The sequence below is a fragment of the Dermochelys coriacea genome, chromosome 7 (assembly GCF_009764565.3).
Source record: "Dermochelys coriacea isolate rDerCor1 chromosome 7, rDerCor1.pri.v4, whole genome shotgun sequence".
NCBI classification, from domain to species: Eukaryota; Metazoa; Chordata; order Testudines; family Dermochelyidae; genus Dermochelys; species Dermochelys coriacea.
Window position 1 is genome coordinate 43,467,429 of NC_050074.1, and position 11,467 is coordinate 43,478,895.

The 11,467-nt window shown below is 38.3% G+C and overlaps 1 protein-coding gene across 2 annotated transcripts in view; it reads left to right on the plus strand.

Moving 5' to 3' along the window:
* Positions 1-10,457, plus strand: part of GLT8D1 (glycosyltransferase 8 domain containing 1) — a 30,208-nt gene extending 19,751 nt beyond the window's left edge. For both annotated transcript variants that reach the window (XM_043518241.1, XM_043518240.1), the window contains exons 3-10: positions 102-200; positions 1,657-1,873; positions 3,194-3,311; positions 5,051-5,135; positions 6,123-6,235; positions 6,900-7,066; positions 7,275-7,387; positions 9,608-10,457. In XM_043518241.1, the coding sequence (XP_043374176.1) occupies positions 102-200; positions 1,657-1,873; positions 3,194-3,311; positions 5,051-5,135; positions 6,123-6,235; positions 6,900-7,066; positions 7,275-7,387; positions 9,608-9,798 (1,103 nt within the window). In that variant the 3' untranslated portion in view covers positions 9,799-10,457. The remainder of the gene's footprint in view (positions 1-101; positions 201-1,656; positions 1,874-3,193; positions 3,312-5,050; positions 5,136-6,122; positions 6,236-6,899; positions 7,067-7,274; positions 7,388-9,607) is intronic.
* The last annotated feature ends 1,010 nt before the right edge of the window (positions 10,458-11,467 follow it).

The window sequence follows — 11,467 nt, forward strand, 5'->3', positions numbered from 1 at the left end:
ACATATTTTAAACAAGCAGACAAATAAAGAACTTTTATGCTCTTAGCTTTTCCTGACCTGTGAGATTATCCTAATTACCTCTCTCTTCTTCTCTGTTTCAGTGAACATTGCCATCCTTGTACTTGTTGTTGTTATATTTTTATTAGTTCTGCATCACAACCTTCTAGGTCTCAGTGACTTTTTGAAACGAGATGTAGCAGGTACAGTGGCTTTTTTTAAATATTAATGAGTTTTCTTTTCAGATCAGTAGCACAATGCATACCTAATCCGAAACAAACCTCTGCCATAAGAAAATGGTTTCTGTAATGTAATAACAATAGATCCCTTCTGTAATGAAGTGTATTTTGAATGCATGGATTTTCTGTCTTTTTTTGTTTAAATTTTATTTCTGTACTCTATTAACATTAGATTTTTACTAACTTCCTCAGAACTAAGAGGAAGTTGTTCCTGATGAGTGTGTCAGCTGTAGAGGGGTCAAGAGTATGCAAATACAGATGGAATCCAGCAGTTTGTGCTGTAGCTACATTTAGTGAAAAATCACAGCTTTGATAGTGAAGTGGTATTGCTAAGTATCTCAAGTCAGACATTCATAAATTTTAAGGCCAGAAGGGGCCATTGTGACCATCAAGTCTGACACTCTGCCTAACAAAGGGCATAGAATTTAATCCAGTGATTCCTGCATGGTGTCCGATATTTTCAAAAATATCCAGTCTTCATATAAAGATTGCAATTGATGGAGAATTTACCATATTCCTAGGTAATCTGTTCAATTGGCTAATTTAAAATACCAACATCCATTTTTGTATCTGTACATTGCAGGCATAAATAGTTCTGGGTTCAGTTTAGGTCATTTTAGATATCTAGTACTCCTGTGAGACGCTCATGTACTGTTAAGTATCAGGGAGCAGCCATGTTAGTCTGTAGCCACAAAAACAACAAGGAGTCCAGTGGCACCTTTAAAGACTAACAGATTTATTTGGGCATAAACTTTTGTGGGTAAAAAAACCACTTCTTCAGATGCAACTAAATAAGTCTGTTTTTTACCCACAAAAGCTTATGCCCAAATAAATCTGTTGGTCTTTAAGGTGCCACCGGACTCCATGTTGTTTTCATGTACTGTTATACCTAGTCAGATGGGGGAGTAGATATGGCGTTTCCTTGGTTTCTGTCTCAGAGGAATTAGAAAGAGTTGGAAGAGCGGGTGGTGCTGGGAAGGGAAGAAGGGAGGGAGACTATGCGCTGAGCTGAGCATGCAGCTCATTTGTATCTAAGACCCACTTTAGCTATCTGAGTTACTAAAGCCCTGAAATTAAAGAATGAATGAGGGAATTTAATCTGAGCTCCGATATTCATCTGTGTACCCTGCCATGCCGGCTCATTGGGGAGTTCAAACTTTAAGTGTGCATAATATTATTATTGTAATTTTCATGTGTTGTGTTTAATATAGATGACAAGTTCTTCAGGGCTTGTCTTATCTTTACTATTACAAGTTTGTACAAAACCTAGCTTTAAAAATTTGTAATAGTTCTGATCCCTGCTTGGGGTCTCTAAGAACAGTATAAATAGAAATAATTGGAGATATTAAGAATTTTCAAACACTAATCATTTATTTATTTGTAGAACAAATAAATATAATTCCATTCTCTTGTCCTGCAGATTCAAGTCCATTAGGACTCCAGCCTATAGATTTCATACCAGAGGCTCCTCAAAGGCTGACCGACGAAAGAAATGATCAAGAAATTCCTGTGGTCATTACAGCATCGGATGACCGGCTTGGAGGTGTCATTGCAGCCATGAACAGCATTTACCATAACACTAAATCCAACGTGGTGTTCCATATTGTCACTCTAAATGATACAGTGGACCATTTGAGGTAAACTGTGCTTTCCAGATTCAGCTCGTTCCATTAATGTCAGACAGGATTAAGAAAAGGAATACTTGTGGCACCTTAGACTAAGGTGCCACAAGTACTCCTTTTCTTTTTGCGGATACATGGCTGCTACTCTGAAACCAGACAGAATTAACTTTCAGAAGAGGAAAATACCATCTGGTACAACAATCCAGACCTCTGAAAACTGATTGCAGTCCTACCTGTTTGCTTTATTACCAGATCTTGTGATGATTTCTTTTTCAGGAAGCAGCTGTAGGTGCCTCTTGAAATTGTATATTCTATTTACTATAGTCACCCTCCCTGGTAACATTCCAGGTGTAGACTGCAGTCTGCGTGGAGTAGCTCTGCTTTGCTTGATTTCTGTGTTCCTGGTTTCCTAACTTTTTTAAAAAAATGTACTACCTCAAGTAAACACTGAGGACCTGTCGAAACCAATGAGCCAAGAAAATCCAAAGTTTCCAAGGATTCAGGTTCTTCCCATGTTTGTGTTGTTCCTGACAATGACTAGTATTCATTTTAGGGCCCAATTCTCTGAAGTCCTGAATGCCCTTATCTCCCATTGACTTCTCAGGATGAGGCCCCTTGATCAGTTTTTTTTTAATTTGTTTGACTTTCAGCTGTACACAAAAAACCTGCCAAAAATGGTGGGTTTTTTAGTAAGAGATTTCAAGTTACAGCATTAAAAAAAGAAATGTAAGAAATTTGCTTCCATAAATGTGGCAGAGGAATGATTTCACATTCTGCTGTTGTGCATGCTTAAAGAAAACAGGTTAAACATGAGATAGAGGAAATTATCTTTTTTAATAGACGACAGATTCCATCACAGAAAGATGAGCCCTAGCAGTGAAGTTTCCTAATCTTTAGATTGGTATTTGACCCTTTTCTGCCCTCCCCATCTCCCTTCTCCAGTTAACTGGAAAGTCAGAATTAACATTGATTATCTTGAGTAATGCTTTTTGTAATGGGAGCGTGAGTTTCTGATACTAAATACTATAACGATTTGAAAAGTAAACCTCAGAAAATTCCATTAGCCAGCACCTAGAGCCACAATCCTGCACTGAGCTCTACATAGGCAGACCTCTGTATCCATACAGCTCTGTACTGAAGTCAGACATAGATTATATACTACATGCACATTTCATAGGTAGGGAAAACAACCAAGCTAGAGTAACCAGACCAACACTTATTTGTGTCATTATCATTTGGATCATCTCCTCTTTATTTTTGGTTTAATTTGATCTCATTTAACCATGCTTATTCTTTTTTGTAAATGTGCGACTCCTCTTCCTCTTTCCTGGGCAGAACATGGCTGAGTAAAACTGCTCTGAAAAAGGTGAAATACCGAATTTTGGATTTCGACCCTCGTGTTTTGGAAGGGAAAGTGAAAGTGGAGTCTGAACAGGCAGACTCCATAAAACCAGTGAGTACTGATGTTATTTGTTATAAATATGAATCAATGGTAACATATGTTGATGACTGATGTGGGTGGACGTACTAGTTATATCTGGACAGATCTGTGATTTATAGCTAGTATTTTATAGCTTTATTCTCTGTGTGTGTTTAACCTGTATTTTCATAATGTAAAAGCTTGCTTCTTGTCCAAACTTAATTGTATATTCAGTTTAGAAATAATGAGGCCGGCACAACTTACCCTATAGAGATTAACGCTAGGTAATGATTGTGGTAATTAAACAGATCGGGGTGGCCAACCTGAGCCTGAGAAAGAGAGCCAGAATTTACCAGCGTACATTTCCAAAGAGCCACAGTAATATGTCAGCAGCCTCCCATCATCTCCCGCACCTTGCCCCTGCTCTTAGCGCCTCCCGCCCACCGGCAGCCCTGCTGATCAGCACCTCCTCCTCCTCCCCACACCTCCTGATCAGTTGTTTTGTGGTGTGCAGGAAGCTCTGGGGGAGAGGGGAAGGAGCGAGGGCACGGCAGGCTCGCGGTGGGAAGGGGTGGAGTGAGGGCAGGGCTTGTGCCAGAGCCAAGGGTTGAGCAGTGAGCACCCCCCGGCACATGGGAAAGTTGGCACCTGTAGCTCCAGCCCCGGAGTTGCTGACTATACAAGGAGCCACATATTAACTTCTGAAGAGCTGCATGTGGCTCCGGAGCCACAGGTTGGCCACCTCTGAAATAGATGGCACTCTTTTGATTTGGTACTAAACCAATGTATCAGCAGGGGATGGTCTGCAGTTGGATATGCTATCCCTTCAGATAACTTGTGGTTATTAAATATCCCAGCTCTTTTCACAAGAGTAGACGTATTGACTCCAAAGCCCTGTTCATACTCCAATTTGGATAACTACATTCTCATTCCCTAAAATCCACCTACATTTTCATTTGGATTAGGAGTCATTCCCTTCCTATCCTGAACTACTGCAAAATGCTGGTGTGCTCTGGAACTATGGGAACCCAAAGATTAATACATTTTATTAGTGAGAAATATAATTCCTTGGTATAATGGGATCTATCAGGATAACAAGTATTATATAAATGTCCATTGATTACATTATTAACCCTTTGCATCGAGTCATGATTAATATGAATGAGTCGTTCAATCATAGCTGGTTATTCCAAGAAATACAATACACCAACTTAATTTTTCCTATTATAAGCAAAATATTTGTAAACAGATCATGTAGGCCCCAGTTCTGAAATGTAATATGCTAGCACTGACCCCTGCATTTGTGTGGAGTTCCACTGAGTTAGTGCAGTTCTGTGCAGGTGCTCAGACTAGTGAACTGCATTGTAGAAGCAGGGCCATATGGAGCACTTTATATTTCCAATGTGCTGTACGAACATTTTGGCTGTGATATTCAAAAGAGCCAAATGCCCAGATCTACAGTTGTACGTAGTCTCCTAAATCAATGGAAGTTAGAAACCTTACTACCTCTGAGGATCTGGGTTTAAGTGACTTAGGAGCACAAGCTCCACTGAAAATTGGTGGAACTAAGTCATTTAAGTATTTTTGAAAATTCTGCCCTTAACTGTTTTTTTTTTAAAAAGCAAAAAACTCCCATCCTTGATGGTTATTTTTCTTTTGTTGCATGTTGTCATGGGTACTGGCATTTCCAGAAAATTAGTGCCTGGGATATCAGTTAGAGTTCCCCATTACTCTGTCACTTTCTCATTTCTCTTGCTTGCTTGTGTTCACAGTTAACCTTTGCAAGATTCTACTTACCTATGTTCATTCCTCATGCAGAGAAGGCCATATACATGGATGATGATGTAATAGTGCAAGGTACTGAACATTTTCTTCCTAAGTGAATAGGCATTGCCTTGGTGGAATGGATATAGTTCACTATGCTGTCTCAGACGTTGGCCAAATGCTTCTTCCCCATGTAAGGGTGCAATAACCCTGTGAATGCAACTAATCTGTACAAGTCTATACATTGGGAAGAAACTTTTTCCTATCCCTATTTGATCAGTTTTTGCTCTGATGAAGCATAGATTGCTGGCTCTTATATTTGTACCTTGTCTAGTTTAACCAAGTTGTTGAGATAGTGTTGATGTCATTGTAATTTTAGCATCTAAAATATATTTTATATATGCAAAATAAAACGCATGATTTTCCTAATGCCCTTTTCTTTGACAATGTTAATGTTAATTTTAACTAGCTGTTTAAATCTCCTAAAAAAGGAGTGTTTTATATATGCAAAATAACATTAAGTTTTTCAACTTTAGCAGTAAAACTACTGTAGAATTCTCAATTCCCTAGTGAATCTTGCAGTGTTATAGGAAGAAAATTCTTTACCTAACTAGACCATAGCAACAAACAAGGGACTTAACTTTTTTTTTGTTGTTGTTGCAGATTCTGTTTTTCATTTCACTCTCTTTATATTGTGTGATTTCTAATGTAAAATCCATTTCTCAAACAAAAGACCTTGGTTTTGATGTCAGCTCCTGTTGTATTCAGTGGGAGTTGGATTAGGCCCCTAGCAATCAGCAGGGTGATTTGGCCAGAGTAGAATTTGAGATGCAGGAGTTAGAGGTATACTTTCACGTAATGTAAGCTTGTGTATAACTGGCACGTACTGTATTTAAAGGAATATATTTTTAAACATTTAATTGTCCTGGTCCTATTACTTGTTTAAAAAGATGTAACTCTGTTTTGAGTTGGGTAAGGTCGTGTTGGTATCAACATTGGAACAGAGTATACAAAAAGCACATGAATTAAAGTTTAAGCAATATTTGTGTTTTGATTCTCTACTTGGCTTGAATTTTTCAGATGATATCCTTGAACTTCACAATACACCACTGAAACCTGGCCATGCAGCTGCATTTGCAGATGACTGTGACTCAACCGCTAATAAATTTGCCATCCGTGGAGCAGGGAATCAGGTCTGAACAGTTCAGATAAAATAATATCAATATTTCAGACTCATTTTCAGAACTGGCCTCTGAGTTTGTTCCTACTTACTTGCTGATAAATTTCATGGTACTCAGAAGTCAAGTCACAAATTAGTTACTCAGATGTTCAAGTGCTATAAAATGCCCCTAAAGTATTGCACCTGCAGTTATTTGTGGGCACAACTGAAAGCCAAGTTGAGATCACATTCAAAAGTAGAAACATATTCAGAGCTCTTTGAATTTACAACTGTGCTGTACAATGGGAGTAAGACGCTGCTGTGAAGAACTAGAACAGTCTAGAACTTAACATTCTATAGATACGATTTTGTTTGTGTGTGCATTTCATATGCTCGCACTAGTGGTGAGATTGGTGACATCTTAGATTTTAGGTATTTAGGTGTGTGAGCGTTCCTGAAAGCATAAGAAAATTTTTATAGTGAAAGCTTTACACATTGTCGTGCCTCTTAACCACACGCTGTATCCTGTACTAAAGGAAGGGAAAATCATTTTATCCACACAACAATCCTCTGCTCTGCCAGGGGCACTGACTTTTTTTTTAACTGTGATGGGGCAGGAGGCGGGGGGGAAGGGAGCATTTTGAATATTTTATTTGGGAGCAGTTAAAACTAAAATCCAATTTTTGTTCGTTTTTCAGTACAATTATATTGGATTTTTAGACTATAAGAAACAAACAATCCGGAAGCTCGCCATGAAAGCCAGCACCTGCTCTTTCAATCCAGGGATCATTGTTGCCAATCTAACAGAATGGAAACTACAGAATATCACTAAGCAATTGGAGAAATGGATGACACTTAATGTAGCGTAAGTATACAGAAATCAGGGGTAGACAAGTCAGGGGCTGGGTTATTGTGACAAAGATTCACTGTGGAATGAAGGACAGTGGAGTATACATAAGTAGCTAGCCAGACAGAATGCAGCATGCTCTTCCTCTATGAAGTAGTTATAAGAAAATTAACCATTCTAGAGCTGTATCGGCACCCTCAGCTAATAACTTCATCTCCCCCTCTAGAGAGGAGTTATACAGCAGAACTCTGGCAGGTAGCATTGCCACACCACCACTGCTAATAGTATTTTACAAGCAACATTCTAATATTGATCCCATGTGGAACGTCCGACATCTTGGTATGTATGAAATGAAATCCTGACACGTTATTCCCTCCTGCTATGCTTACTATCTCCCTACATGCATTCTGTCAGGTCTATACCTGAATGTTGAGTTGATGCAGCAAATTGACTCCCCTCCCTCCCGGGGTGGCAGGGATACATCTTTTTCTGCTTTACACTGTTCTCCCCACTTTCAGAGCTCCTTCATCATCCTCATTTCAGAACCAGTGATTACTGCTTTTTAAACTGTCAGGGGACTTGCATAAGCTGAACTTGCTTTCAAGTTTTCTACATTATTAAACACATTTAGTATATTTGGAGATGCCCTCCAATGTGTCTTCATAGTATATTTGGAAGAACACAGCTGCCATTTCAACTCAAGTGCCTGTGGAGCATATTTTTGGTTTTTATTAGGGCTGTCGATTAATTGCAGTTAACTCACGCAATTAACTAAAAAATTAAGTGATTAATCACAATTTCAAGTGCCCTGTTAAGCAACAGAATGCCAACTGAAATTTATTAAATATTTTGGATGTTTTTCTACATTTTCATATATATTGTATTGTGTTGTAATTGAAATCAAAGTATATTATTTTTGATTTATAAATATTAGTACTGTAAAAATTTTCAATTCACCTAATACAAATACTATAGCGTAATCTTTGTCGTGAAAGTGCAACTCACAAATGTAGATCTTTTGTTACATAATTGCACTCAAACCAAACGATGTAAAACTTCAGAGCTACAAGTCCACTCAGTCCTACTTGTTGTTCATCCAATCGCTAAGACAAACAAGTTGTTTACACTTTACCGGAGGATAATGCTGCCCTCTTCTTATTTACAATGTCATCACAGAGTTGAGAACAGGCATTTCCATGGTAGCTGGCATTGCAAGGTATTTATGTGCCAGATATGCTAAACATTTTTATGCCCCTTCAGGCATTCCATTCCAGAGGACAAGGCTTCCATGCTGATGACGTGATTTAAAAAAAGTGTTAATTTAATTTGTGACTGAAATTCTTGGGCGAGAATTGTATGTCCCATGCTCTGTTTTACTCACATTCTGCCATATATTTCATGTTATAGCACTCTCGGATGAATAACACGTGGTTCATTTTAAGAACGATTAAACAAACACAAAAAAGGTACCAATGGGAGATTTCTAAAGATAGCTACAGCACTTGACCCAAGGTTTAAGAATCTGAAGTGCTTTCCAAAACCTGAGAGGGACGAGGTGTGGAGCATGCTTTCAGAAGTCTTAAAAGAGCAACAGTCCAATGTGGAAACTACAAAACCCGAATCACCAAAAAATAAAGTCAACCTTCTGTTGGTGGCATCTGACTCAGATAATGAAAACGAACATGTGTTGATCCGCATTGCTTTGGTTATGTTACTGAGCAGAGCCTGTCTTCAGTATGGACACATGTCCCCTGGAATGGTGGTTGAAGCATGAAGGGACATATGAATCTTTAGTGCATCTGGCACGTAAATATCTTGGGACGCTGGCTACAAGAGTGTCATAAGAATGCCTGTTCTCACTTTCAGGTGCTGTAACAAGAATTGGGCAGCATTATCTCTTGCAAATGTAACCAAATTTGTCTGAGCAATTGGCTAAATAAGATGTAGGACTGAGTGGACTTGTAGGCTCCAAAGTTTTACATTGTTTTAATTTTTGAATGCAGGGTTTTTTTTGTACGCAATTCTACATATGCAAGTTAAACTTTCATGATACAGAGATTGCACTACAGTACTTGTACAGTATTAGGTGAATTAATATTTACAGTGCAAATACTTGTAATCAAAAATAAATATAAAATGAGCACTGTACACTTGTTATAAATTAAATCAATATGTAGAAAACATCCAACAATATTTAAATAAATGGTATTCTATTGTTTACTAATGTGAATAATCATGATTAATTTAAGTGCTTGACAGCCCTAGTTTTTATTACAAGTTGTGCAGCCCTAAGAATGCTCTGAAGTGCACTGGAAGGCCACAACAGCTCCAGAAAAGGAGCAATGGCACAGAATACCTGAGAATCTGGCCCGAAGTGTCTTAATTTGTAATGACTGACTCACTTGCCAATTCCCTCCCCCATACCCCAAACTAAGGCCATCCCTTGTTAGATCTGCATCTCATAACTGTGAAGTTAAAATCTTGCATGCTAAGATGATTTTACTGCCTTTACTTCATGCTCTAATGTGCAGTTGTGAATTGCTCCTCTTTCAATAAAAGGCTCTCGCACTGGAAAAAGATATTCTCCTCAATTTGTGAAAGCTGCCAAGTTGCTCCATTGGAATGGGCATTTCAAACCCTGGGGAAGAACAGCTTCATATGCTGATGTCTGGGAGAAGTGGTACATCCCGGATCCTACTGGCAAGTTCAACCTGATCCGCAGACACTCTGAGATCTATGAGTCCAAGTAAAATGGATTTTATGAACTATTGTCATTTTCTCAGGAAACTCTTGGAGCCAGCAGCGTTTCTTTCAGCTGATTTGTATTACAGAGCGCTCCTTGCTTCTCTGGAGCACAGGGGAAAGTATATTTTCAGGTGAAATGATCAACTGTACCAAACTGCATCCCTGAAGAAGAGTCTTATTTCAAATATGATTGGGGAAACGTAGTCCAGCTGCACTATGAAGAGTGGAGAAACACCTCCATGAACTAGCATTTTTGCTAGGTAATTTCTTTTAATTACATTCTTCCAGTCCAGTGTTCTGTTTGATATTTTGTCAGCTACAGAAATAGATGTCTTGTTCTTAGGAACAGTTTATCTTGGTGACAGCCACACGCAAATCTTGCACCAATTTATCATAATCAAAAGTTGCTACTAGCTTCTTGTTACCTTATCTTATCCTCTGGAGCTTTATAAAAGGCACTTTCTCTTGCATGAAGACCCACTCACCATTTATATTTAACCCTTTCTTGCACTGTCTCACTGTGAGTATGAACTTAATCTATATTTTTCAAAGGCTCCTCCAAGTGTGTGTTTCACTGTGAGTGGCAATCACATTAAAAAAAAAAAATTCAAACTGTTTTTAAAGGTGTGGTGTAAACTAAACTGTTAAAAAATAAAATGATTTAAGGTTAATCAAGTAATTTGAAAAGGAGTACTTGTGGCACCTTAGAGACTAACAAATTTATTAGAGCATAAGCTTTCGTGAGCTACAGCTCACTTCATCGGATGCATTTTTTTTTGCGAATACAGACTAACACGGCTGCTACTCTGAAACAAGTAATTTGAGCATCAGATGAATATAAAACTCATTCTGGTCTTGAAATGGTATTAGTTAGTAGTGGAAACTTGTCTGGTTCAGTAGGTTTTGCATTTAATTAAGAAATTTTTTTTAAAGGAAGTAATTTCCTTGGAACTTCAATTAATTGTAAAAAGAGAAGTATGCAAAATGTCTGAGTATTATTTAGTTTTCAAATTAGAACCACGTCAATTTCTAGAGCTTGAAACAAGTAATATCAAGTGATTAACCATTTCCCCTGCCATTTGGATGGAGTATCAAATTACAGCAAGAACTGGCAAAGCTGAGGCTAGTAATAACCTGGTTTTTAATGTATCAGAGAGGTAGTGGGACCATCCTTATTCTGACGGAGCACCTTCTTTTGCGATTGTCTGGTTTCTAGTAACTCATCAGGGGGCACTGCCCTATTAAAGGAAATGTCACAGCATGCCTTTCTGAGCCTGACCCTTTAAATTAGGCAGAGCCAAGCAGCTGGTTTGCAAGTGCATCTCCTTTTCTCCCAGCTGGTAAGTGTAATTCAAGAGGTTTACACACCAATGTCAATTTTTAGCATTCCTTAAGGTATGTTATTGCGATCTGTTTCTACAGGAAGCAGTTTCTTCATCTTCTTTAGCAAAGGCAGGAGGTTTTACCTCTTGTCATGTAAAGCAGAATATGCATTTTATCCCCTTTCAAGTTTGCACCATGCTGAAGGTATTAAGCATGCACAAAACGGACATTTTCTGTGTGAAATGAATAGTGTTAGTGGTAGCTTGACTTTTTTTAGTGTAGGAAGGTTATGTAGTCAAGACTAAATCTGTGGTTAATTTGATAGTAAATTACTATACAACTTTGTACTGT